We start from the raw sequence: 27676 nt of genomic DNA, 5'->3' as shown, positions 1-27676 counted from the left end.
CTCTTGAAGAGTGAAAGCAGCCTGTTCCATAGATAACAAGTCCATCAAGTCCTTGCTCTTGAACTCTAGGTTGAACGAGTTTGGTTTCGTGTCCTTTCCAATTTAATGGAATAATCCTTTTGGCAGATAAAAAGGCCAATGTGATAATATTTTGTACAATTTTTGTTTGGGCAGTGGATATTTTTACGCCTAATATGCAAGTAATTGGGTGAGGCTTGATAACAATTCTAAGAGAAAATAACAGGTCTTCAACAAGGTCGGACCAAAATTGTTTGAAAGACGGACAATACTATAATAAGTGCATGAGCGTACCCTCTACTTCACAACCACGCCAGCACAATTTGGGTTGTGTGTGATTTTATTCAATGTACAAGGTCCAATTTAGACTCTATGTAGAATCTTCAATCTCATATCTTACGCATTTTGATATTTTGGTGCTGTTTCTAAGTGCAGCATCCCATTGTGTTGTAGATGTGGATGTACCAATATCTCGCTCCCATTGAATTTTTGTTTGATTATTGTTGTCTGGTGTGGTTGAACATAATAGCCTGTTCATTGCTGAGACAGTGCCTTTCCTGCCAACAATTCCCATTAGTTTGTCCTAAATCTATCCATTTAGACATAAGTGATTTCAAAACAAATTTTATTTGTAGATAAGATGGAAATTCAGAGTCTTTCAGCCCAAACTGTGTTTTCAATATATTGAAACATGTCATACTTCTACTTTCCATAACGGACATGAAGGTTAGGAGGAGCTGGCCAGGCATCTATGCAGGATTTTCACTATTTCACATGAGAATTTTAACAACGGATTGTCCAGTCTTGGAATGATTTGGGGATTATACCACAGGATTAATAGGGATAAATCTTTGTTATGTTTTTATATAATTTGTTCCTCCAGCCATTCCCAGCTACCAATCTGTCTCACATCGTTATAAAGCCCACATCAAGGGGTATTTTAAGTTATATGATAAATAATACGAATAAATTGATAAACGAATAAATATTTGGTAGGCCTATTCCTCCATTACTTCTCGGGTTCATTAGTTTATTAAGGCTAATCCTTGGATTTTTTAACCTTCCATAGGAAGCCAGAAAATAAAAAAGAGTCTTACGCAACCATAGCTCAGAGGAAGACTCAGACAGCAAAAACAGCTGATCAGTCATTTGAGTTGAATGTTTTCCACCTCAGAACTTATCTGGCAAAGTTCTGTCCATCTCGCAGAACAAGCACATTAACTATTTGTAAAAGGCAAAAACTACCTCAAGCCAGCGAATTCAAGGAGTTTTTTCAATTTTGCCATTTCCATCATCATCATCATCATCATCATCATTGTCCACCATCTTTTTTGAATGCGATACTTCAAAATGCTCACAAATATAAGTTGGCAGAAACAGAGCTAGTGGTCACCACAAACACACGCGGACTTTATCCAATCTGTTTGGCCTGTGACCTTTCATAGTGAAGCAATATTGAGCAGTTCAACAGGTCTTAACGAGCACTCACATGTATGTGGAGCTTTTCCCAACTTCGACCACACACAACGCGAGCAAAGCAGAGTGACAGAACCACTGTGCAGTTTGGCTGAGCATGTTGTCACCCCATTTAAAGGGAATGAGGAGCGTTTGTGTTGACTACGCCAATGCGTTTGAGAGATTGCTTTCTTATTCCTCCAATCACCATCCCACCCTCTGTTGCTGAAAAAATTGTTTCTTCTTCATGAGCTGTATTTTTTAATCATACTCCTCCTGACCTCTTTACTTAGTCTGAATCATTGTTTTGTACTTGAAGTTAAAATGTGTCAAGGACAGTGTGTCTGGCACATGATGATCTGTCATGGCTGATGGCAAAGACTTTAAATAAAGATGGACATGCATGTCAGCTTCCACAAAGTGAAGCGCCAAATCATCTTGATTGACCCCTGCTGACCGGCAAGCTGCAACAGTTAATTGATTAATCGATTAGTTATCGAATACTAATTTTTTCGCCAACTATTTTGATAATCGATTAATCGTTCAAGTAGTAGTCAAAATTCTCTGATTTCTGAAATGTGAATATTTTCTGGTTTCTTTGCTCCTCTATGACAGTAAACTAAATATATTTGGTGTGCGAACAAAACAAAAAATCATCTCCGGGTTTGGGAAACACTATCGACATTTTTGACATTTTTATGACATGTTATGGACCAAACATAATTGAATAACCGAGAAAATCAACAGATTAATCAATTTTGAAAATGATTGTTAGTTGCAGCCCTATAAACATCACATCCTCCATGTTAGTGGATGGGACATGAACCAAACCAAAAATACATGTTAAGTTTGTTTTTTTTACTAAAATATGTTTTTTTTTGCCTTTTAGAGTAGTTCAACTGTACTTTTTTTCTGGTAATTTTGATTTCAGTAAGTTTTTTGATGCTATAAAAATGCAGAGGCATTACTGGCTTACGATTGGTCGAGTGCCTGTATCGGCAGGATGGGAGCTTGCAACCTTGGCTGACCCAAGGTTGCAAGCTTTATAATCAGTGGAGTGTCACAAAAATGCAGCCATGTAATTTTAGTTCATTAAAAATGTGTCTAAAAGTTTTCTTAATAACTGAGATTAATGGAAAAAAAAGTATTCCCCTGTTTCAACACTAAGAAGTATTGAGCTGTAAAACCAGCCTCCCTCAGTACAATAAAATCACAATAAAAGCATGAGTAAAACATAAAAAATAAATAATAATAATAATAATATAATATATCCCTATTTTGTTATCAATCTTTTGATCCTTTGAATTCATTCTGGGACCCTCGGAAGGTCTAGACACCCAGGCTGATCTGCTGGTCCCGTTTGGGCTGAATGAAATCTGACTTACTTTTAATAAACCCTGATTGCTGCAAGAAGAAGAAGAAAAAAAAACAGTAAAAACCTTGAAAAGTAGCAGAAGAATCTGCGTCACACTGTGACTTACTTTGCACTTCATATCCCTCGGATGAAGACAAATAGCCGGCGGTGAGTGCGTAAATGAGCCGCCTTCCATCAGTGGAGCACTGCGGGGCGCGCCACGCCAAGCTCGCCGCATCCGACCGGGGCACGGCCGGAAGTGGTTGGATCTCTCCTTTCACAATAAAAGCGCCGGTGCTGCTCGCGGAGTCCAGCGGCCTTCTTACTGGAAACGACCCGCACCGGCAGCGGCCGTGCTCAGTGCCGCCGGCTTGGCCGCCGCAGCGCCGCCAATCGGCTCACGGTGGAAGGAGGGACTTTGTGGAGTGCTGCGTTGGTGGATGCTTTACAGTCAGACAGCGGGACCGGGGACTTGAAGAAAATCACTTTTTCGGGGATTTTTCAGAAAAACACGCAGGCTATTTCTTTTCTTTTTTTTTCTTTCCACCCAGACGACATCACGCGGCAAGACAGACCCGATCGACGGCCATGAAGAACCCCGTGTACTGGGCTGTGCTGGGCGGCATGGCCATCCTGCTGATGGAGCAAGGTAAGTGATGGCTCTTCTCTGCCCGGCAGCACTTGTTTCATCGCCGTTGTGTCCGTCTGGGTGCGACAGTTCTGGGCAGTTGGTGAAGTGGCCCCTGGCATGACGCGGACCGTGTTCTCTCTCCCCAACGTTTGACTTGTCGATGCTTTTCCAATGTTTAAGCCGCGGGCTTAAATTAAGCGATTAGTGAAGTGCGGCTGAGCTGTCCCGGAGCCAGTGGCGCGATTCTAAGTATACAAACTAACCCTCGACTGTATTTTTACCCCACTTATGTCCGGCTGCAGCCTCGTCTCTTTTGCGAAAGTTGGATCCCGACAGGGTGATTCACAGCAGAATCAGATCTCCATGTGATTGTAATGGTTGGCATGCGAAAAAGAAGAAGAGGAGAAGTAATGTGTTGTTCATCTCCGTGGCAGTTCACTTTAATGCACCTGCACCGAGCAATTGTCCTCTTTTTTCTTTTTTTGCCGGAGGGGGGGTGCGCGCGCGCCCGTGGCCCCTGCTGCCCCGCGGATCATCCAGACGCATGGTAAATCTCCCGGACGGGAGGTCCTTGTACGCTGCAGGTTGATTAAGCATTTACTTCCTAATCCATATTGACTCCGTGGTCAGGTCATCCGAGTTAAGCCACGTCTGCGATGCAGGCAAGGCGTGTGGAGCTGCGAGGCGGCCCCGTGTCTCTGACCTTGTTTGAACCTGACACCCCCCCCCCTCCCCCCAAAAAATGAATTAATTCAATCCAACGAGAAGATTATTGCGCGATAGCGGCGCGCGTAAAACACGCAATTAAAAAAGAAGAAGCGTCATCTTCATCAGCCCCAATCAACCAGTTGTGTGTTTGTGTTTGTTTGCTCTTTGAGCTCCATCATCACCACACAATCAAACAAAGACTCAAGGAAAGATCGCTGCTCTTGAATCCTTTAAAAAAAGTCAGTCAGAAGTAGATACATGGGTGAATGGATGAATCACGTGGATGAATCAATCACTGTATGAAAAGAAGAAGGGTGTTTTTTTTTCTTTTCTCTTGATAGATGCACCAAACACTTCCCTCCAGAACCACAGTTCTACCCTGCACAATAAAATATAGCAGCCAAATATTCCTGCATACAAGACATAAAATTACACACACACACACACACACACATACACACACACAGAATATAAGTCAAGAGTGAGTGCCACACTGCTAAACTGAAACTCAGTTACGTCTGTGTTCATTTCGTATCCGAGAGGTCAGAACAAAAAACTGCAGCGTAGACAATTTGCACTTTTCAACCTGTGGTTGTGCAAGTGGTTAGAGAACTGTGGAATGAATCCAGTGCCTCAGTCCGCGCAGTGTGGCGGACCACAGCAAGCGTTTTCTTTAACACTACTTCCAGCACATATTGTCACCGTCGACGCCTCACGTCACTGCTTGTGTTGCGAAGTAGTGAAGTCATTATTTCGCTGGCGGGAACAGTGTTGATTGAGATAAAATCCAACAATGCTTAAACAAATCACTGCTGCAACAAGCAGCCATCGAGTCCCATTGCACTATTAAAAATGTCTGCTTTTAATACACTTGGAAGGAGAGAGAAAAATGCTCCTTTCCAGTGCATTTGAAGTCCAATCCATATTCCCCAGACGACGGCATCAAAATTGGCGCCGAAGCCATTTGCATATCGGCAGATCTGCAAAATCAGATATGTGTTGGATTAGATTAGATGGAATTTAAATGGTCCCCATTGGGAAATTGGGTCATTGCAGCAACGGAATTGGGCCCAGATATGGAAACGGGGCAAATATATTGAATTTTTGATAAGATAACAGATAAACAGGACGAAAGAACACACGCAAGATAATGAACGAATGGCTGAAAATCAGCGGGTTTACAGGTGAGCAGATGTATGCAGGGTAAGAGTGCTCTCTTTAAATAAAAGGCTATATTTCATGCTCAGGGTTGGTATGCAAAACAGCATTTTATCAAATCTTCTATTGAACCCAATTTGTGTGTTCTTCAATTCAATTCAATTCTTTTTGCAAGGTCATATAAAGGGCACATAGTATAAAAAATGTAAAGTAGTAAAGCAGAACAATTACATTCTATGAAAGGAGTGGGGAGAGAGGGTCAGGAGAAGGCTGTGGAGAAGCTGAACATCCTCGGGAACAAAGGTTCTCCTCTGTTTGCAGCCTGGCCAGTGACGCCAGCATCCTGCAGGAAGCCTTTCACAAGCAGGGGACATGTGATGGCTCTTGTGAAATCCTGCCCACTCACCTCAATCATCTGATGCTCATAGGGTGGAGAGGAGCCAGACAATGGCAACATGTTGTTTTGCCCCTCGGGGGTGGTACAGAGGGGGTTCAGTTCATTTCTTCACCCCTGAAGGGTGAGTTAAGTATTGTTTTGAGCGTGTCTGCGATATTCGCAATATTGGACTGTAACTTGTGAACAGGTGGACAGATATTTATGAAACTTAAAATTCTAGTCAATATGGATATCGTCTGCACAAGAATACATTTTGTGTCACAGAAGTCAAAGGTCAAGGTCACCAGGGTCAAATACCCCCATGATATTTTATCTTATAAATCTCATGAACCAATGGTTGTATCGAGATGGATTAATGGTGCTGGAAAGTGCATTGAAAGGCCTTAAAGTTATGAAACATCTGATTTGACATGTGACGTCATCTTCTTGCAGTCAAATGGGGTCAAAGTTCACCCATTTTTATCACATTTGACCCTTCTATCACAAACGCATTTACAGAAGACGTAATAACTACTTGATTCAGAGGTCATATACCACATTTGACCTTTAAATCTAAAAAGGTCAAGGTCACAATACCAATTTTTGTGAAAATATTTTGAATGCCCATTACTTTTATACAGAATTTGACATCTTTTTTCTTAGAGGTCATCATTCAATTGGCCTATGGGTTCATAGAACCCTATTGTAGTGAACAATATGCAACGTTACGTGAATGGGGTTGAAGTCTGCCATCTCTGGTTGCCTTGCTCAACATCCATCTGAGCGGCAGCAGTTTTGCTGACCTCTCTGGTTCACCATGTGGTTAGCTGTGTGCTCTGTTGCACCTTTAACCACACCCAGCAGCTATCTCATCTGGTCCTAGAGTACACACCACATGTGCATCATTTCCTATTTCATAAGTTAAACCATTGAAGGTCGACGACAACAACAACAACAACAATATTCAAAGAGGGGCTTTAAGTAGCAGTATTAGTAGCCAATGTAAAGATACTACCAGTGAAGTAAAATCATATATTCAACATTTGAATTTGCATTTTGCCAATAAAATAAGAGAGGAGAACTCTGAATCCAGATAATGTTTGATGTGAATGTAAGTGTTTCTTATTCTGGAAGTAATTAATAAAAATAAGGTTTCCATTACCAAATTAAACCCCTTTGAATCTATATGGGTGTAGCCACCAAGTATGCTGCCATGACTGTATAAACATGCAAAACTGTGTGTCTTTTTTTAAATAGACCCTCGTTATTACAGCAGCTCCTCACACGATCTGACCTTATAATAACCAGGCACAGAAGCAGCTTGTGCACATTGTGACTGCGGGAGGAAATTATAATATTTTGGCTCATATACTAATGAGCCATGAGAATAAGAGATATGCAGAGGACCCTGCAGGTCAGAACAAGGTGGCCGGGGTGAATGTAGAGAGCAGGTTCAGATCACAAGCGCGGAGAAAAACAAATCCTGAGCGATTGATAGAAACAGTAAGAGGCGGCCAGGGCTGGGCCGTTCTGCTAGTTGTCTGGCAGAGGCTGGAGCCACCGTGGCAGGAAGCGCCGAGCGCCTGGATGGCGAGTGGCACGAGTAGGGCCACTTCTCCGCGCACATGAAGAGGACGAGCCACAGGCTAAGTTTGCGATGGGCCTGCGTCAGCTTGTTGAACAGACGGTGGGAGAGGCTTTGTCCAAAATGAAGATTAGTTCAGTTTGACATTGATCTATTTTGTGCCATTCTGTTTTCATTCACTTTGTTTTCTTTTAGCACAGCAATCATTTCCAGGAGACTATCGACATCATGCGCTGTTCATCACAGTGTCGTGCTGTCTTTTGTTTTTATTGTTTTTCAATACTCAGGGGGAAAATACATGTGTGAGTATGTCAAGATTATGTTCACAGTGCCCCACTGCCGAACTCATCCCTGCATGCATTTCAACCATCGAGCCAATCGTGAAAAAAAGCAGTGTGCCTAGAATGAGCAGTTTGCATCTTTTTGTGTTTTTTTTGGTCTTCAGTGCAGCAATAGATGCAGCTCTGTATAAGAGTAACTCTTGGTTTTCTGGGTCTTGTTTCCTCAACATGTGAAGGGTGGGTGGTTAGCAACACAATGTTAAAACCAGTGTCTGTTTTTATGTTTTTGCATAAAGTAAAAAAGGAAAGAACAAATTAACTTTAAAATGCGGGGGGGGGGGGGCGCATTCCAATATCAAATATCAGAAAATGTTGTATCCCTGAAAAGAAGAGCATTTGTTCATGGAGTATTAATCCAGCTTAAGATAAACACTGGTAATGAGGTAGGCTCATTGTCTAAGTGGGCCCCCCCTCTCTCTCTGCAGTATGTAGCTGGGCTACTGTTGGCTGTGTTGCCAGGATGCAGCTCAAACTTGCAGGTCTGTGTATTGTGCCCTTGTCCTTCCTCCATCAGTCCACGTCACACAAAGATGAGAATTATAGCTGGTTAGATCGAAATTTGGAGCAACAGCTGTTCTTGGATGACCAGCTGAGAGAGCAGAGATGGATAGGGGAGCCATGATGCGCTTGTTGTATGCAGCCTTTTGTTAAAGACATTGAGATCATTGTTGATGGGTAGAGTGTGTTCTCTTCTTATCACAGGGATACAGCTATTCAGTAGGGATCTGAAGGAAAAAAGAAAGAGGCAGAGCTGCTGCTGCTTTAAATAACGTCCATGTTTGTGTCTGTCTCCCCGGCGCACAGTCACACATAATGCCATGCAGCAGAAGGTAAGAACAGAGCAGGGAGATGGCCAACAATGGAGGTAGATATTTGTACACTACTTTATAAAAAAGATAGATGACATTCACTCCTCATTCCGCGACCCTCCTACACATCCCCCTCATCTCCTTTTTTATCCTCTTTTTTCACCACTCCCTCCCAGTGAGGTACTATCCCTAGTCACCTTCCACCTGCCCCCTTGCCCCTATCCCGTCTCACCTATCACTCCTTTCCTCACCCAGCTCATCAATACCTCTCTTCTGACAACTGGTCACTTTCCCAACACTCTTAAAGCAGCAAGAGCGAATCCTCTTTTAAAGGAACCCACACTCAACACATCTCATGTAAAAAATGACAGATCTTTTCTTTCCAAAATATTCGAACGCGCTGTCTTCACTCAACTTCCTGTATGTCTCTACAACCTTCTTGACGCCCACCAGTCTGGATCCAAGGCAGGGCACTCAACAGAGACTGCCCACCTAGCTGTCACCGCGGAACCACCAGATCCTCCTCTCAACTCTCCAAGAACTGGGAGTCTTAGGTTCCGCACTCTCCCTGTTTGCATCCTTACCGAAGGACCACAATTACTGGGTTACTTGGAGAGGATCGGCGGTTGTGGCTAAGGAGGTAGAGCGGGTCATCCACTAATCTGAAGGTTAGTGGGTGGATTCCAGGCTCCTCCACTTGTGTCCAAGTGTCTGTGGGTAAGACGCTGAACCCCGATTTTGCCCCTGACGGCGGGGCTGGGAGTGTGTGAATTGGATGTGTGAGTGACAGACATAGTGCTAGTGGATAGCAGCATGGAATGAAAAAATGTGTGCGTGTGTGTGTGAATGAGTGAATGTGAACTGTAATCTAAAGCACTTTGTGTGGTCGTTAGGCTAGAAAAGAGCTTTATAAATGCAGTTTATTATAATTTAAGACTCAATCTTTACCTCCCACATGCACAGATGTTGAATAGTTGTAAAAGCCACGATTTGCATGAAACAATAATGGAAATTTGCAAGAATTTGTTGTGATGCTGCCTGTGCACACAGCCAAAACGGTCTCATTTGATCCATCGAGTCTGCTTTTAAAGGTACAATTGGCATTTCTGCCAGGGTTGGGTAGGCACAAGGTTAGGAATCCCAAGGTATTTGAAAATGGCAACAGTGTCTGTTTCATTACGGACATTAAAAAAAATTCTGCTGTGCAATTTGCACACACGCATGCATAAAGAAAATATACATATACTAAAGAAAGATTGTGATTGTGACCTTATACCTGACAGCCTCTCCTCAGAAGAGAAAAACAGATTGTTTAAAAATATATATTTACACTGTGTTTGCAGCCACGGTTTTTAAAAAATATTTATTGTTAATGTCATTAATGCTTCTATTCCCTTACTGATCCTGTTCAGAGAATAAAACTGGAGAATGTGCCAAATTTTTGTTGTCGTGTGAAAACAATATTACTAATGCAACTGTATTTCCATTGTTATTCAAGAAATGCAACTCAATGTTTTTCAACAAATAAATTACATTACAAAAAAATAGAAAATTACAATTAAATTGCACTGTTACTGTGTAATTGGTAATACAGTAAGAAAGTTTACCAATATGTGGCACCCCTAGCAAACCCTAATTATAACACTATTTAACACATCTAATAAGATAAAATGATGATAACATTTAGTATTCAAAAAGTCAAAAGTCAACTCCACTGTGAAATCATAATATTCTGCAAAAACTTTTTATTTCATTTAATCTTAATTTATTATTCAAAACAATAGACATTCATTTTAATTAGTCTTTTAATTTTTATATTTATCTTATCTGGTTGTATTTAGTTTTTATTCTTGTACTCCCTTTTTGTCTTTATCATACAGCACTTTGGTGAATTCTGTTTTTTTAAAACGTGCTTTTTTATTAATAAACTTGACAATAACTGAGGAACAGAAGGGGAAATCATGACCATATTTCCATGCAAGGTGTTAATTCTAATTTTTCTTGTTGTTGTTCCAAAGCTGAGTCAAGAGGTTGCCTTGGATATGAAATCTGTTTTTTTAAATTAAACTTCATGGTCATTCTTTTCACAATTTAATATTTACGAAATTAGACCCATCATGAGATAATGAGTGACTATAAGTGAGATTTTTTTACTCTTTTCCTTTTTCACGGAAACAACAAGATGCACACTTTGTCTTGGAAAAGGTAAGTTGCAAATTGTTATCCATTTGTCTTTTTCATTTCTGTGGTGAGATGCAATCTGCACGTCGCATCCGTTTGTGTGTTTGGCATATTTTCACAGTTTCAAATCACAAATGAATCATTTCTGAGTTGTAGAAAGTTTGATATAAGAGTTCAATGGAAGCCTGATTGATTTGCTCATTCTTAGTTTGGGTCAACAATCACTCTGCAGTACTGGAATGTCACTCAAGGCTTTCAGAACTGAGCTTACCTAGTGTATGGAATTGATGATTTATCAAAGAAGGAAAACAACAAATCCCAGGAAACGCTGAGAAAAAAACATTTCTTGAATATAATTTGATTATTACTGTATACTCTAAAATTGCAAAATGCCCCTGGGTAGGAGAAAACAGATACACTGATTTATTCCCTTCTGAAATGTTGATATTTGAAATTCAGATGGAACAAACATTTCTGTGTAAATACATTATTTGCATACAATGCTGCCTGAATCCAATTTTTCTTTATTTTTCAAACTGTGGGTGTTGGAAAAAAATTGCTGAATAAAGTCCTTAGTTTGCATCTGGCTTCACTTTGACTTCCTGGATGTGCAGCGTCATCACGCAGTAGTATCAGCTACAATTGCATAAAAGTAAAGTCTGTGCTCATGCAGAGGCTTTTTCCTCCCTCGCATAGTTTGCCAAGTGAAAATGGTCATGTGGCCTGGTGGCCACAAGGGACCTTGCCAGGGAGGGCTGATTAATAAGCAGCAGGGATAGTGACTTCAGACTGTCCATTCACCAGGTTGTCGAGTCTGAGGAATGCGGCCTCCTGGAGAAACTCACAGCTTTGCACCCTTGCTTCCTCTGCAAGCCGCCTCACAGAAACGCTGCTGGTTGTCCAGTACATGTGGGTCCTCTGGGGGGCGGGGAATGCCAAATGTTGTTTAGCAGTTACACAGAGCTCTGTGAGTTTCAAACTCTTCCGCTGTCCACTTGGACTTTTGACACAAAGGAACAAGATTTCTGAGGAGTTCACTTGAGCTCATGTGAAGAGGAAATCGCTGAGAGGCAAAGATTCCAAGTTACCAGGCATTTCTCAAGTTAGTCTTGTTCATAGGGCCATTATTTATGAGGCATTCACTGTATATGCAGCGGCAAGTTATGGATTGTATCACCACTTTCTATATCTCATTTGCATAATCCAAGTGAAGCTTAAAATAGTAAATGCAATCATAATAATGAAGGAGTTACCTAAAATACTCATTTTTGACGGAGATGTTATTCAACATAACAACGTCTTGACAAACCTGAATGTGCATTTTCTCTCATTCCAGTTTTGCAGCAAATAGCTTGAATGGGCAATAGTGAAGAATGTAGTGGAGATGAATGACATAAGAAGCAAGACAGGGAGTCACAGAGGAATTACCACGCTTCTACAAAAACTCAACCGGGGAAACGCTGATTTTGCAATGCACGTCATATCGGGGGCATTTCTTAACATTTACTTTGCATTTCGTCATAGCACTGAGTGTTGTGTGTGGCTGCTGACAGTGAGTTCATCAGAGCAGGTGCAGGTGGACGGAGTTGGAACAGTGCTGTAATGTCGGCTGCTGGACACTGGAGCTGCTGCGATCGGGTCTCTGATTGAAGTCACTAGAGGCTGATGCTTGCACTGTGGGAGTTGGAGCGTTCTAGACCTGCACATGGTATGAACATGTGTCTTTAGGAGGAACAAGAAGTCTGGGCCAGAGTGGCCGGAGGATACTTACATAAGTTGGCAAAATTTGGCATGGTGGCACGGTAAAATAATGAAAGATATCTCCAACATGAACCCTGTGGTGAACCAAGGCTGTGTGCCTTGCTATATGCCCTGACCAGGGTGGCCTTGCCATGATATGGGAAATTCCAATTGTCTGTATTATAATCAGCCTACCTGTACTTCTTCCGTCTCCAATGTGTAATAGCTTCCCTCTCATTGCACCGACTATCCCTCTCCCGCCTGCACTGCTGATACGATCAACCTGTTTCTGCTACTATTCTTAACCCACTTGATTGGGGAGACTTCCCAGCCTCTCTGGGACATTCATAGCCTGAGAGACTTCGCCAAATTGTCCATTTGTTCTCTTTATCTGATTTGAAATCTCAAGGGAAAGGGAAGAGATATTTAATTTAGGTGGGCAGGCGGTGGATATCCACATCAATCACACATCATCACCTGCCCCAAATCCTTGACATCGACGCGAGTGATGAGGACGCCACTCAAGACTCGCCGTTTTTCTTCGTGCATTAATAGCAGGGAGGCATCTCACAGTTGGAGACTTGTTGTTCACTGGGGGAACTTAACTAGTTCTCTGGTACGGTTGCAATTTTTTAGTGAGTGAGTTTTTTGCAAGGTCTGTGGAATAGTCCGTATGCAATTACAGAGGGCAGGAGATAATATTTCAATTAGTGCTATCACCGATTGGGCTGAAAGCCTCTTGGCAAGAGCCTTTGTGGTAGAATCTGGAGGAGTGTTAATAGGACGCAGGTGAGCCTCTCGAGAGCGGCGATGTTCAATGAAGATATATATATATATGACTTTTTTTTCTTCTCCACCTGAAAAACCTCGTAGTTGAGTCGTTACATTGTTTTTTCCCGGCTCCAAAACCGTGAGCAGCTCATCATTCTGTCTCTTGCTTTTGTTTCCGATGCATCTACCGACATCAAGTGTAACTACTATGGATCATTGTTATTTCTGTTCATTTGATGTTCGTTTAATGTGTCTAATATTCCTTGCCTGTACCACAAATAGCCTCCTGGAGGACATTGAAGTCTACTACAAAGAATAAACATAATTCCAGATTTCCAGCTGGAGGACAGAGCGTGCTGATGTTATCTGAATCACTCTCCTAACCTTGTGATTGATGAATGCAAAGTACAATAGATCAATATAACTGATATCAATTTAAAAAAGGGACCTACAGGCTCTGCCAATGTTACAAAGAGCAGATAACAGAGCTAGCGGAGAAGAGTTAAAATCTGTTGGATGCTTTGTTTGTCCGTTCATTGTTCACGTGTGCATGGATTTGCAGGTCAGGATATGTAAAATCCGTGATTATTTCATTCATCATTTTCTCATCAGATTCTCCACACTATGGCTGCCTTGACAGTCATGTTTTCAACTTGATCGATTCAGCTGAAGAAACAAAGCATTTAAAGACCTGTCCTGTGTTCATGAGTATTTTTAATATACAGAGTGGCCAAGAATACTTGCTGTTTGATAGTTAGTTAGCTAGTTAGATAGATGGATACTCTATTGATCCCAAGCTTGGAAAATCCAGCGTTACAGCAGCAGGTATCACACAAAACACCTTACAAAATGTATCATGTATACTGTTACGACCTAGTTTACGACCTGAACAACTGAGACAGAGGAAAGCCAATGGACATAACATAGTTGAAAATAGTGCAATATGTGCCATCAGTTACCAGCGATGTGCAGGAGAACATGGTGACATGACTCGCCTTCCGTGTTGATGCGGTTTAACCGGAACGGCGCGTTGTTGTGTCGCCCCTCGCCCTCTCCTCCTATTCAAGTGTCGCACCTCACAGGGCTGCGAGCACACTGACATCAGGTCGCTCAAGCCGCAACGCGAGGGAATTACGGCACAGCAGCGGCTGTGGTAAACAACGTTAAACAGAATATTAGGCATAGCAGACTATTTTTATACACTTTAAATCGTGCCTGGAGGGGGGTCTTTAAGCAGAACCCCAGTGTCTCTCTGTCCGACATAGATTCTGTAGCGTCAACTAAGTGACTGGACAAGCTCACAAACCCAACTATTTGAGCGAACGTTGATTCCTGGCACAGGGGCTGGTGTGCCGTGCTCGTGAGTCCCCGCTGAAGCAGATTTGTAATTGCAATCACATCAGCGGCAGCTGTCTAAGATGAATCCTGATGCCTTTTAAACGGGCTGATTAGAGCGGATGCGCGGGGCTCAGCGGATGTGCAGCTCTCAGTCTGTCTGGGCTTCCTGGTGGTAAAGCATAGCTAATGACCAGCAGCGGGTTGAATGTACCTGCCCGTGCTCCAACTGCTCCAATTTCATTTGCCGAATCACTTTGACATAGTTCTACAATAAAATGTCCACACACCTTTTTAATATGTGAGGTAGGAAATTTAGATTTTATTCCTCAGATGCTGATGGAGAAAGGTCTAATTGTTCCCTCCAGTATGAGTTGTGAGAAGCTTCTTAGTATTTTGCCAGAGAAAATTTTATATGACTGTTGTCTCAGGACTTTATTTTCAACTGGAGTCTCCACAAAGCCCCTTCCATTACTTTAGACTTCACAATGCTCATTAAATTTCACGGAAGCTTATGTAGGCCTGCCTTATAATTAATGCTCAACGCTTGAGTGGCAATCTTAATAGTCTTTTAAATGGTCAATACAAAAATGAATGTTTCTCATTAATCAAATTCCCAATGCCGTGATTTCTGCCGAGCCCTTTTCTTAGACTTGCTATTACACACTGTTCATTTAGGCAAAATAAATATATTAAAGTGTGACTGTGTTTTCCCATCTCATCATGTGGAAATCTTTTGGGGCTACTGCAGTACACTATATTGTTGTCTTGAAAAAACCCAGAGACCATTTTCAGTGTGGAAATACGATTTAATGATCAAGCCCTGCTTAAAAAAAGCCCTCCTGGTCACCGATGCTGCAGGAATCCTACTACTCAAACTGTGAGCAGTTAAAAACAGTCATAAAATCTGTGAAACCTTTGTAATTCTTCCTTGACCGAGGCCAATGATACTCATTTTAGAGTGTACAAACTGCTCATTATTCCACCTGCTACAAGAAAACTGCCTTCCTACCAGTAAAAAGAACATGATGAAACATTAATGAAAAACAAATAGCAAACTCTGAGGACGGATACTGCTGCCTCCTAGCTAGTTGTACCAATACAACTGTCCCTGCTCATGCAACCCAGTTGTGAACCTATGAACATACTGCATTTCACTAGGAGAGGGGACTAAAAAGGAATACTTTTGAAAGTACTTTTATGCCACTGTGAATCCTCCTGTTATTCTGGAGGACAAATATCCAACAAGTCCTAAAACTCATACGAAACACTCATATGTGTCGTATGTGGTAAAAACGACAAATGTCAACCTTTTCATAAAATAGCATTTCTACCGCTGACAGGCGGTACGCCACAAATATGTTTTTGATGAGATTGTAAAGGTAATGGTGATGTTAGGGTTAGGGTGACATGGCAGAGAAGCAGCACGATTACAGGATGTAAGCAAAATCCATTCACATATACAATCTTGACGGACTTACCAGGTCCACCGCTGAAGTCTAGCGGCCGTGTACCGCTAGAGGTCTTTAGAAGGAGGACGCGCTCCGAACGTGAAACACGTCAGACAGGTTTCCCCATATTCAAGGACTCCATCCCTCCGTGCAGATCACACCATGTCCCGTGTGAGCCGTCATAAACCTGTACGGGTATATCACTTGAATCGATCGATCATAAAATGCAAAGATGAAAGCAGCACACGACTGCTTTCTTTAGTGGCATACACCGCCATTTGTCAAACGTCTATTTCCCTGTACATAAATATCAGGTCTGGTTTGAGTAAACACATCGTCTACAGTGGCACTGACGCGTTGCCAAGGCCTCCCCTTTCCTGACATTTTATCTACAATGGGGTCCACTTTCCCATTGGAGTGAATGGGAACAGACCCACGGACACCGCTGTATCTGTGGCTTGTTTCTGTAAAGTGGTATAAAAAGCCAGCTACCAACCTGAGGTGTGATGTGACAGGCAGCTTTCATCACGGCAGCACAGCTTGGTGCTCACAGTGAAGGCTCACTAAAGGGACAGAAATAAAAAAGGTAATGTGCTACTTTATTTGGTGGGACTCTTAATTTTTGGGCCAGCTTCTAATTTCTATATGTGCACGACACATTCAAGGCATTTTGCAGAATCTATACGTAGATTGTGTTCATCAAATGAAAAATAGGCTTTGAATCAAACTTAAGGGTTCTCTATCGCAATGTGCTGCTGTTTTGTGATCCTCTCTCCTGCACAGTAATTGGTGGTGGTGGTGTAGTCCGCTTCTGAAGCAGCATCCGGTTGTCAGTGCATCTGAAGTGAGGCCTTTTGATACGAGACGTTTAATGTCCAGACTGGGGAAAAAAAAAACAAAAAACCTAACACTGCTTACGCTGAACTCTGGTTTGGTCTGAGACTTCCTCTACATGCTAAACACGTACACGCTCATGTGAACACACAAAGACATGTAATGACTATGACGCTCTGCAGGTATCGTGAAGATCCATGTTGTTGTGTAAGAATACTGTATAATGGGTCAGTAAAATAAATGTGATTTTTTTTTTAACTCTGCTGTTGTTTTTGTGTGTAGACACTTCTTCACGTTTAGAACTTTAAATAAACTTTCTTTTGATGACATTGTTTTAAAGGTTAAGTTAATGAACCAAGTAGTCAATAACAAAAAATAATTGCCAGGATTTATTAATTTTCAGCATTTATCAAGACTAGTTTTCACTGGCATCAAGTGTGAATGTTCTTTGTTGTATTGTTAATCTAATAGCTGCAAGTTTTGGATGGACAGAATATTTGGCTGGCGACCATTGCCCAAGTGTCAGCTGGCATTGGCTCCAGCCTCCCTGCGACCCTTAATGGATAAAGCGGTATATTCAATGGATGGAATATGTCCCTTTGGGCTCTGCGTTTTTTCTCTACTTTATGATGCTGTTTATATAAGTTGCGGCCACAGGTGTGTATGTGGTCAGTGAAGAAATTATTATTTAATAATAAAGGCACAGTGACCAGTGTGAACTTCATCCAAGTGCAGGTCACACAACTCTTCTGCACATCACCACTTACAGTATGTTGCCTTAACCAGGGTTGTGACGGACACTATTTCTGATTTCTGTTGTGACTTAGGGAGTGAAAGATAGACAGCTAGATAGGTTATTGACATTATCATGTCCATCCTTCCATTTAGAAATGTGGTTGTGGTGACCAAAAATTCAAACACACACACATACCTACATTCACACACCTCCATATAAAAAGTAGTAGTTTAAGTAGTTTAAACGACCGACCAGTGGTGCGAAAACACAGATTTACAAAGTCAGCCGTAATTGCGTCAGCCGACTAATGTTGTGTTCAGCCAGCTCTCTTCTCCCTCTGTGAACATTGCGTGTGTGGAGCCTTCAACCAGTTGCAAGCAATGACGGCGATGTGTCAGGGTATGAACCATCCATCCATCATCTACCGCTTTATCCATTTAAGTGGTAGAAAGCGGTCCCTGACACTGGTCAATGCAACGTCAAGAATTTAAAAAATCCCTCAGCCTTCGGTGCAGATCAGGTGCTCCCACTCTTTTCATCCTTTCAAACACTCTTTGGGCTTAAGGTCATCTGTAACTTGTTCCTGATGATCTGCATCAAATGCTAAATAGCTCATGTCTCTGCTGCAACTGCAGCTGCCTTTCTGTCTTTTAGAGTTTGAATGGAATACCTGGGATATTATGCTTCCCTTTTTGCTCTTCACCTTCATTATCTACGACATCTGTATGGTATCTTTTGTCCGTACGGGATTTCGACATGGTACCAAGAATCGGTTCTATTGAATTTCCTATTAAGACCATCGGAGGCCTTGGAGAAGAGCTGGGGACAAACATAGCATGTGATCCATAGTACACACTGTGTCCCTACGTAAGACAAGCAGTAAAGCAGGTCGATTAAGTGCCACTTTGTTGACACAGCTTGTAATACCAGACAAAAAATTACCAAGGGTTTTTACCTTGTGTGGTTTCATCATTTATTTTGTCATTTGTCCCAATCTATATTGAATAATATGACGGTCACAGTTTCGGAAGAAAGTGAAATGTGCTAGAGTTTTGGATGTTAAGAGGCATTATATATTCTCGTGTTGACCCATGCTTGTACCTCTCAGTCACATATTGTGCTATGTGCGCTCAACTGTATCATTCGGGCTGCACTGTATTGTTGTTGTTGGTGAAAAAAAAAAAACAGCGAGCGAAAGACGCACTTTCAATTTGTAAAAATAGCTCAGTGGAGAAGAATTTTAAGGGCAAAGGCAGAATTTCATAAGCCGGGTTTTACTGACCAGCCAACCAGCATAGTCTCACTGCTCTAATGTTTTTTCTTTTCTTTTCTTTTTCAGAGTATTTTTGTTTCGGAATAACATCAAAAAATGCCTTTAATATTTCATACCTGCTTCTTTTTCAGAACTGAGAAAAAACATGTTTGTGACTGAAGGCACTGCCAACAACTGAGATCTGTGTTTTCTCCTCTGAATTGGTGACTTGGCTTATTTGGCCTCTTAGCAGCAAATTACTTACGTTTTTACCAGCTTACAATGAGAGCAGGGAGATTTTTGATCAGCATTAAATGACTCAGGCAGATTAATGGTGAAAGAGGTGTGTGTGTGTGTGTGTGTGTGTGTTCTGCTAATGGCATTGATGTATGGTACATAAACATGATACGTACAGTATGGGGGTGCAGTCAGTAATGACATGAGCAATGGTATCTTAACATCTGACCTGCAGGAGTTTTTTTCTTTTTCTTTTTTTTTCTTTTGGAGGATGATGGATTGTGTGATACATAGTCAGTGCAAAATTTTAATAACAAAATAACAGTAAAATCCTCATTTGCAGAAGCTGAAATGACTTTGAAGGGGCAGCAAGCGATTCTCAAGCAATACAGGTTTTGTAAAAAATCAGCGAGTATTTCCTCACGGTCCGTTCTGTGTGTGCGGCGAAAAAAAATCTGGGTTCTCGGCTCAGCCCAGGCTCCGTAAATCGAAAACAAAAAGTGGTGCGGACCGCACCACACAACACTGCGAGGGCAGTTTGTAAACATCACTCGTCGACACCTCAAGAGACGTGCTGGTGGGTGGCGCTGCAACGCCGCAGTTTTGGCCTATTGGTTAGTGCGTCGTTCTCCCACACCGAGGACCGGGGGTGAGGTCAAATCATTGAATTTGCTTAGGAAGTTTCCTAAATCTTGACGTGACCCGGAAGAGTAAGATCAGCAGCCATGATAAGAGCTTTTCGATAGTAGAAGAAGAAGAAGAGTATGAATGTGTCCCAGAAGAGACGCACGTCATCGTGTCAGTTACTATTACATATGAATCATTTACATCTTGTGTCACACGGTGGTAAAAGACTCTGAAACATGCTGATGGTTTCTAGTCCATAATCGGAAAATGTGTAGTTTCACCACGGCAGCCGCACGTCAATAACATCCGCTGTCGCGTGGTGACGTAGTTCACTGAAAGTCGAGTCAGATTCTCTGAACGGCGCTGTCGGCTTTTCCTAAGTCCTTTCAGTCCTCCTCTACACCTTTCCTTGACCTCATGACGTTTTCCACTGAGGTCAATTAATAGTAGATAGGAAGGACATTTCGACCGCACCCCCAGGTTCTTGGCCCGGCCAGAGAAGAACAATCACAACAACAACAAAGAGAGAAACAAGCTTTCTCCAGAATCACTTACTGCCCCTTTAACTATCAATTATAATCAAGGAATCAAAGGTGACTTCTACAATTTGTCTTTGTTCCGTCCTAATTGTCCATAAATCAAACAAACAAATCCACAGTTAAAGAAAAAAAAAATATCAACAGAAGAAAAGCAGCAAAAGATTATACCTCTATTTAAAAATTTTCATTCATATAGACTGGAAACTGGGTAAAACTGCTCCACTGGCTCTGTGCAAAGGTACAAGAGTGCTGGATTCTTTCTTGCCTGGAAGCAGCGAGTCTTGTTGTCAACCGACTGCCAGGCAACCAGTGGAGACTCCGCAAAGTCACTGGTTCAGAGGAGAAATAGTCCCACCACTGTGAAGATAATGTTAATGCAGTGGTCATGTTGAATTATTTACGAGTTGAGGAGAAACCACTTGTTTCATCTGCACATTCATTTCGTTTTTTGTTGACCTTCCTCATTTATAATAATATAATTTGCAGAGATGTTGGGGTTGAATTCCTTGTTTGCCTGTGACAAAAGTGACACTGTCTGACCCCTCTGTTCTTTACTGGCTCATATAAATCAGGTATGGGTTGCACAACGTTTGTATTTAACTTTGTGGTCAGTGGGTTTCTTTTTCAAACTGTTGTCCTTCAACACTGTTCATGTGTGTGAAGATTTGGGCTCATTTCTTCTGCTTCTTTTCGCACTGCTTCTGTTCAAAATATTTAATAGATATTCTGCTCATAACTTTGACTTTGGGTTAGTGTGAGGCTAATGCAGCTTCACGGAGGAGGCTTGGTATTGAGTGCTGCACATTGTTTACAGTGCCAGCTCCTTATGAAGAACAAGGGCATGCCCTGGGTGAGAGGGAGCAGAGGGGAGACGGCTAAAGGAAATCTTCCGGAGCTGCTTTCAAAGATGCAGCTGGCCAACAGCTGACTGAAATATCCAGCAGCCTGCACTCACTCATTTTACAGCCACTCACAGTTTTTTTTTAATGGACAATAAAATTGTGAAATGATGACGCTGGGTTATATATTTATCTCCATTATAACTTCCAGTTTGAATGTGATGTTGCTTTTCCATTTAGTGATGAGTATTTGTGTTTGCATGAGCATATTAGTTAGTGTTACAGGTGATGGTCATGTTTTTTTTCATAGTTGTGTTGTAGAAGGTTCTTCTCAGTGAGACTGGTTCAATTCAAACACGAGACAATGTTGAGGCACCTGAATGCAGCGCCAGGTCAATGTCCCATCTCAGCATGCATTTCAAGAGGCTTTGTGGAATTGCTGCCTTACATGGACGTTGGACTCATGCAAATGATTCATCTTCTGCAGAAAGAGCGTGAAACATGTACAGTGACCATGAACTTTTTCGACATGAGCCATTACGTCATTCTCCACAGGGCATAACTTTTCAGTTATGATAGTTGTTACCTTCAAAAGGGATACATGTCGGACTTATGGACATGACCAAGAAAATACAGTGTGCATAGATAGTGAAAACAAAATATCAATTACAGCTGGTGTTACACATTGTTATGGCACAGACAGAGATGCTCAGACCTGCTCCGATGGGCACAGGGTGAGCCGGTCGCAAGCCTGGTCGTACTTCACCAAAATCGACGGAGACAACGCTCGTTGCCGCAAGTGTAACAAAGGTTTTGCAAGTAACGGCGGCAACACGAGCGATCTGTCGAAACATTTAGTGAAAGTGAAAGTAAACTCTACTTCTGCCGGTCCAAGTCAAAAGACCGGATCTGTTCTTTTTTTTTTATACATTTTATTGTTATTTGTCTTGACAAAGTGAACCACTTGGCTCACTTTTTGTTTTTGATAGCCTAGATCATGAAAGAAACTGATTGAGATCGTTGATCGTGATTCTATCCCAAAAGATCGTCATATGATTTTTTGGCCAGATGGCCCACCCCTAGGGCCTGGTATATTTTTATGCATGTGAGTAGTGGAGACATTACAGTGGAGAGAGGGCCTTTACCTTGAACTGAGCCTCTGCCCAACAAAATACAGGCTGTTCGGGTCGGGGACATGCTGATGACATTCCTTCCTCTGTCATACTCCTTGAAGTCACCTTGCTGAACTCTGTTTTTATAATTCATGTTCAGTAGGGTGGGTCTGCGCTGAGATTTTTGACCATCGTAATCCACAGCAGTACGGCACATTGTAGTATCTGGAAATTATTTCTCTCGTAAACACTGTGATTAAATCTGAGGTATCTACTCTAACTAATGCTTTGTCCATGTTGAGACGAATAGAATGTTGTCACAATTTCTTTTTTTAAAGCCATACATGGGCAATCATCTCCCATCTTTGCTGCTGCTGGTCACCACGTGTGATGCGTACACCTGAAATGATTAATGTCTTTTTCTTTTCTTACAGTTTAGTCATCAACCCCAATCCATGTGCTTGTGGAGTTGGCTCTAGTTCTGTAGTTCTGCCCAAAGAGCAGAATGCCATTTTTTTCCACTTGTACTCACATTTGTGAGTGCAAAACCCACGAGAATCAATTTCCAGACCCGGTTATGAAGTTTAATAGATTCCGGGCATATGTGCGTATGTCACCGCTTAGACTCCATATGAATTATTTTGACTGAGCAGTTGGATATTCCAGGATTATTTCATAGATCCCTAATAAAATATTTGCCAAGTAGTGTGGTGGGAAAAAGGGAGTCAGCATACAAAGTGGAAGCTCTTGTCTGTCTGTTTGCTACTCTCTGGAGGAATCCCTGGATTTCGTTCTGAAAGTGGAAAAAAAAAAACAGAACACAAATCCAGTAATTTAATTCACAGGGATATTTAAAGCAGCGGCGAAAATGGCTGTGGCAGAATCAGATTTCAACTTTCTCAGATTAGGACAGTCATATCCTTGAGGCTACCCTGTGGCTACACTGACGGCCATGCATTCGAAATGCCCTTTGGGAAGGTTGACAGCAGCCAGCGGCATCCATCATTTTTTAGCTGCTTAAGTGTCCCAAACAAGAAACACACAAAAAAAAAAGAGAGCTACATATGTTTTCATGAAGCTAAAGGCCATGGTAATAGCGGTGGTGCTCGTTGCTGTATTAAGTCTGATTGGCTAAAGGTTCCAGCACGTCTGATTTCCTCCCACAATATGGTTGCACATTGGTGTCTCCCTATCATCAACTGTCAGCTGAGACCTATTCAGGGAGACGCACGGTCTTATCATAAACGGAGTAATGCATTCTCGCCATACAGGCTTTTTGTGCCCGCCGGTGTTTGCACTCCCACACAGAGCAGATATGGTGGAAAGTTCATTGGTATGTACCCGGTGTTCTCAAATAAGGCGAGCCCACACTGGGATCATCAATAGGCTGACACACTGTTGTGATGGTGCAGCCACGATGTTTAAATAATATCTAAATCAGGAAATCCAGGCGAGTGTGTGACTGAAATGAATCACTCCTGTCTAACGGCATTTTCTACTACACCTCTTTGAGAACCCTGACACACTGTATCTCTCCCACCAGATGGTGGTCCTCTCGGAGGTTGTGTTCACAGGGGTTCCTTCTGCTCTATAACTAGGTACCAAAAGCACAAGGAATTTATATATCCATTAGTATGCAAAGAGATGCTAAGGCCTCTTTTTTTTCCATAAACCTTGGGCTTGTTTGCTCCGACTTATTGTCAGATATTCCTCCCTAAACGAAGTGGGTGATTCGAATAAGGCCCTAGTATTTGGGGGGGGGGGGGGGGTTGCAACATTAAATCAATACTGTATAACATCTGCACTTATTGTAGTCCTAGTGTTTGTGTTGCATTCAGCATCCCAGGGGACTTACACGTTCAATGTGAAATATGCAATGTGTGATTTCTACGATATATCACAGGAATTTGGAGGCAAGAAGTATTGTTCGATAACATATACATTAATATGGAAATTTGTTTCTTCGGTCCACGGGTCTTCATTTACATTTCAGGACAGTAACCATATACTTATCATAACACCCCTCGCTCGGTGAAAAAGCTGCAGAAACACGGTAACACAACAAGAAATCAGCTGGCATCCACATGCTTTCATGAGCAGACAAACAAGAAGAAAACGTGATTCGTCCATGCAACAAGAATCGGTCGCAAATATAATTTTCTTCCAGCTATTTACACGTGATATGAGCGATAGCTTTATCGCTCAAGTCCAATAATTAAGTTTTAGGACACCTACAGTCCAGTCGTCGAAGATGCACACAGTGTTACCACCATTCCTCCTCCTGTGTTTCCTGCCACAGTCTGCTGTCAGTTATTAAAGGGAGCCGAAGTTGCCAAGGAAAATGTTACAGAAAGTGTCACGGGCCCTTATGTTAGTCTTTGTGTGGCAGGTAGTGACAGAACAACCGCGATGCTCCAGGACTCCTTGACAAATGACAATAAATGAACGAATTGACTTTTCTTTTTTGCCCAGCTCCCACATCTGAGTACATAGTGAATATACATATATATATATTGTACTTCATTGTGAATATTTGTGTATTTCATACAATTTGTCTAGTCCCACAACAAAATGACAACTTTGAACTAGAAGCACGTCACGCTTAGGGCTGCAGCTATCGATTATTTCAGAAATGGAGTTTTCCACCGATTATTCCATTGATTAATCCAGTAATCTGATAAGAAACACTTCTGACAGACACAACAAGTAAACAGGAAGGTTTGAACAAGAGTCTGTGTATTGTTCTCTGAGTGTAATGAAAGTTTGCGCTGGGTCCGCGCCGTGGAATGGATGAATACATTGGGTGTTGAAGACGTGCTATTATGATATACTAGTACGAGTTTACAATAGACACACTGTACCAAGTTTTTAGTTTTTTGTTATCGGCTTAAACTGATCCCAAACTTTGGACACTTTCTGTCATTTTCTTCTGCCTGTTTCACTGGTTTCGCTCTCTTCATACATTTTGTAAGCCACGCCGGCTCGTAAATCTTCACTGCATGTGTCCACAGCAAACCCTGCGGTGAGACGGTAATAATCAACCATGCGGAAAAACACAGTGAGCGGCACAACGTTAGTTACAGTTAGTTAGGCTTCGAGGCAAATCATTTTGGATCAATGATTTTTAGTAATCAAATTATTCCAATTACTCGAGGAATCGTTTCAGCCCTCGTCAAGATATAATTGTATTTAGCTGTTAAAGCCCTAGTGTGTAATTTTTTTTACTATTCTGATGCCATCTAGTGGTAAAGTTGCTAAACGCAACCAACTGAGCATGGTGGCGCAATGCTATTTCCATATCCGGTTTCACGCAGTGCTGGAAATTTTACGCGAATGCGACGTATTCTGGACTGTTTTAATGCTGCGTTCCATTATCACTCGGAACTCGGACCCCGAACCCTGGAATTCGGAGTGGCAATTTTTTTCTGACCTCCCGAGTCGCGGTGGATCCAGAACGCAGCATTACACGACGTAGCAAACATGGCGATTTACACAGAGGTTGGGTCCACCAAATGTTACCATATTTAACTCATTCAAGTTGACGAAATTAACATTGGTTCTTTGTTGCAGTTGGTTATACATATGTGAACACACAATTATGGCCAATATATTCAATTTCTGTGAATACGTTCTTATCATTATTACACACTTTAGCTTTTATCATCCTTTCCACCAACGTCTAGGTTTTAGGTCCACAAGTAGACTGTTGAAAGCCCATCGAGCTGTGACCCCTTAAATTGATGGAAATAATCACATCCACTGCCCTTGACGGGAGGAGACGGGACCAGTGCTTGAAGATCCCTCAGACAGGCTTATTATCAGGCCGAGACGCAGACGTGTTTGACCTTTCAGACTCTCCAACCTGAGCAAAGGCAGGACGTCGTTAGGAGTCAAGGTCAGAACAGATGGACTGCAATCAGGTAATGATAGGGAGGCTTTCGCGCTTTGTCTTCTGAAGAGCTCGTCTTCGTCAAAAACGTGACTCTGTTTATTGAGAGTTCTTGTCTCTCATTGTTCAGACGGCTGCTCCTGTGCCAAAGCCCTGAACAGTCGGCCCGTTAAGCAGAAGCCAAATGAGTTCTGCTCCTGCTATTGATTTCTAATTTTGTGATGGCTTAATATAACCAGCAACTGTCACCAGGCATTCCCATGTTAAGACCTAAGATTTCTCTATGAATACTTTTTTTTATAGCTTCTTAACGGACATTGTGCAGGGGCCAATAACAACCACGTACACGCCAACATATCATTTGAATTTAGAAAACATGATATGAAAATGAAGTTGGATTCAGTAATGATAACACCAGTTTAAGGGCAATCCATTAAATTTCAAAATGGGCCAATTTTCCATTTAGATTAAATTTCTTCACCACATAACACATCCCCAAAAAAATGTCATTCAGCGTGAGACACCTCCAGCATGACAAATTTAAATTTATACAACTCAAATACTGTCTCCGCTGGCTCTAATTTCTTTCTTTGTGGGGCGGCTCACCGGGCAAACAGAGCTTTATCTCCTGCCTGGGCTCCACGCCTCTCTCACATTTACCATTTCCCTTGTAACAATTAATGGGGCACGTGTAAAATGACGGCTCAAATTTGGATCCCTGGGTTTTTCGGGGGTTTTGCGTGGGCGGCGAGCGGGGCTGGCTGTTTGCATGTGCTTAACTGAGCCGAGCACGTTAGTTGCAAAGTTAATTAACAGTAACTCCTAAGTAGTGGTGATTTTAAATCCCCAACAAACCCCCCACAGCAAGCAAGGCTTGTGATTAGGATTTCTCTTAAGTGGCTCTCCCGCCTACATGCTCACATGAATCTCTGAATCGTTTTTGGCTCCACATCAAATCCTACACAGGAAAATTTGTGCTGCACTAAAACCCCATTTTGAAGATCCTCCTTACAGATATGGTAAGATGCTCCGCTGCAGCCGCTGCGTGTTATTGGTAGTGGATCAGTGAATTTGTTAAGTCATGTCACAGGCTTCCATCAAAGGGATAGTCTTAGTGGCTTTAGTGTAGTGCTTGGCAATCCCCCCCCCCGCCTGTTTCTCAGCTTAAATGAGAAGTAGAAGCTTGGCCATCAATATTCTGTCTCACACTCTGAGCCTTCCCCTTCCAAGTCAGACAATTTCTTCATTAGATAAGGAGCAGTGGACCCACCAGATCTAATGCTGCACTTTCAGGTCATCAAGCTCCAGGAACTTCCATTATTCTTTCAACCTTCTATTCAAGCATTTGCTTATAATAACACTTACAAATCTAAATTTCAAAACTAACTCTAAAAGATAAAGTGCCAATAATTCAAAAAAGGATTTTAGGGCATCGTTCACCTCAAAGCAAACATGAATAATGTGAAAAAGATTTTAGGGCATGTATAAGTATTTAAAATGTGAGATATATACAGACAAAATAAAATCACTGCCATATTATAAAAGGAAATCTATGAATGAAGGAACCATTTCAAACTCTATACGGCCCTTTCACATTTCCCTGCTCGAAAATGACATGCTCAAAAGGAAGAGTATATCTCTGCAACTACAGATATATGGGTCAGAGTGAATTATTTAATTTTCACCAAAAAAATGTAT

At 41.9% G+C, this 27676-nt stretch overlaps 1 protein-coding gene across 3 annotated transcripts in view; it reads left to right on the top strand.

Annotated features, from left to right (window-relative positions):
- The first annotated feature begins 3194 nt into the window (after positions 1 to 3194).
- ntm (neurotrimin) overlaps positions 3195 to 27676 on the top strand; it is a 375368-nt gene continuing 350886 nt past the window's right edge. For 2 of the 3 annotated variants that reach the window (XM_035626842.2, XM_035626841.2), the window contains exon 1: positions 3195 to 3476. In XM_035626842.2, the coding sequence (XP_035482735.1) occupies positions 3416 to 3476 (61 nt within the window). In that variant the 5' untranslated portion in view covers positions 3195 to 3415. The remainder of the gene's footprint in view (positions 3477 to 27676) is intronic. The other variant, XM_035626840.2, reaches the window with a different exon arrangement.

This window comes from Scophthalmus maximus, chromosome 2 (assembly GCF_022379125.1).
Source record: "Scophthalmus maximus strain ysfricsl-2021 chromosome 2, ASM2237912v1, whole genome shotgun sequence".
Taxonomy (NCBI): Eukaryota; Metazoa; Chordata; class Actinopteri; order Pleuronectiformes; family Scophthalmidae; genus Scophthalmus; species Scophthalmus maximus.
The sequence above is the reverse complement of the archived record's forward strand: the minus strand, read 5'-3'. Positions and strand labels throughout refer to the sequence as shown.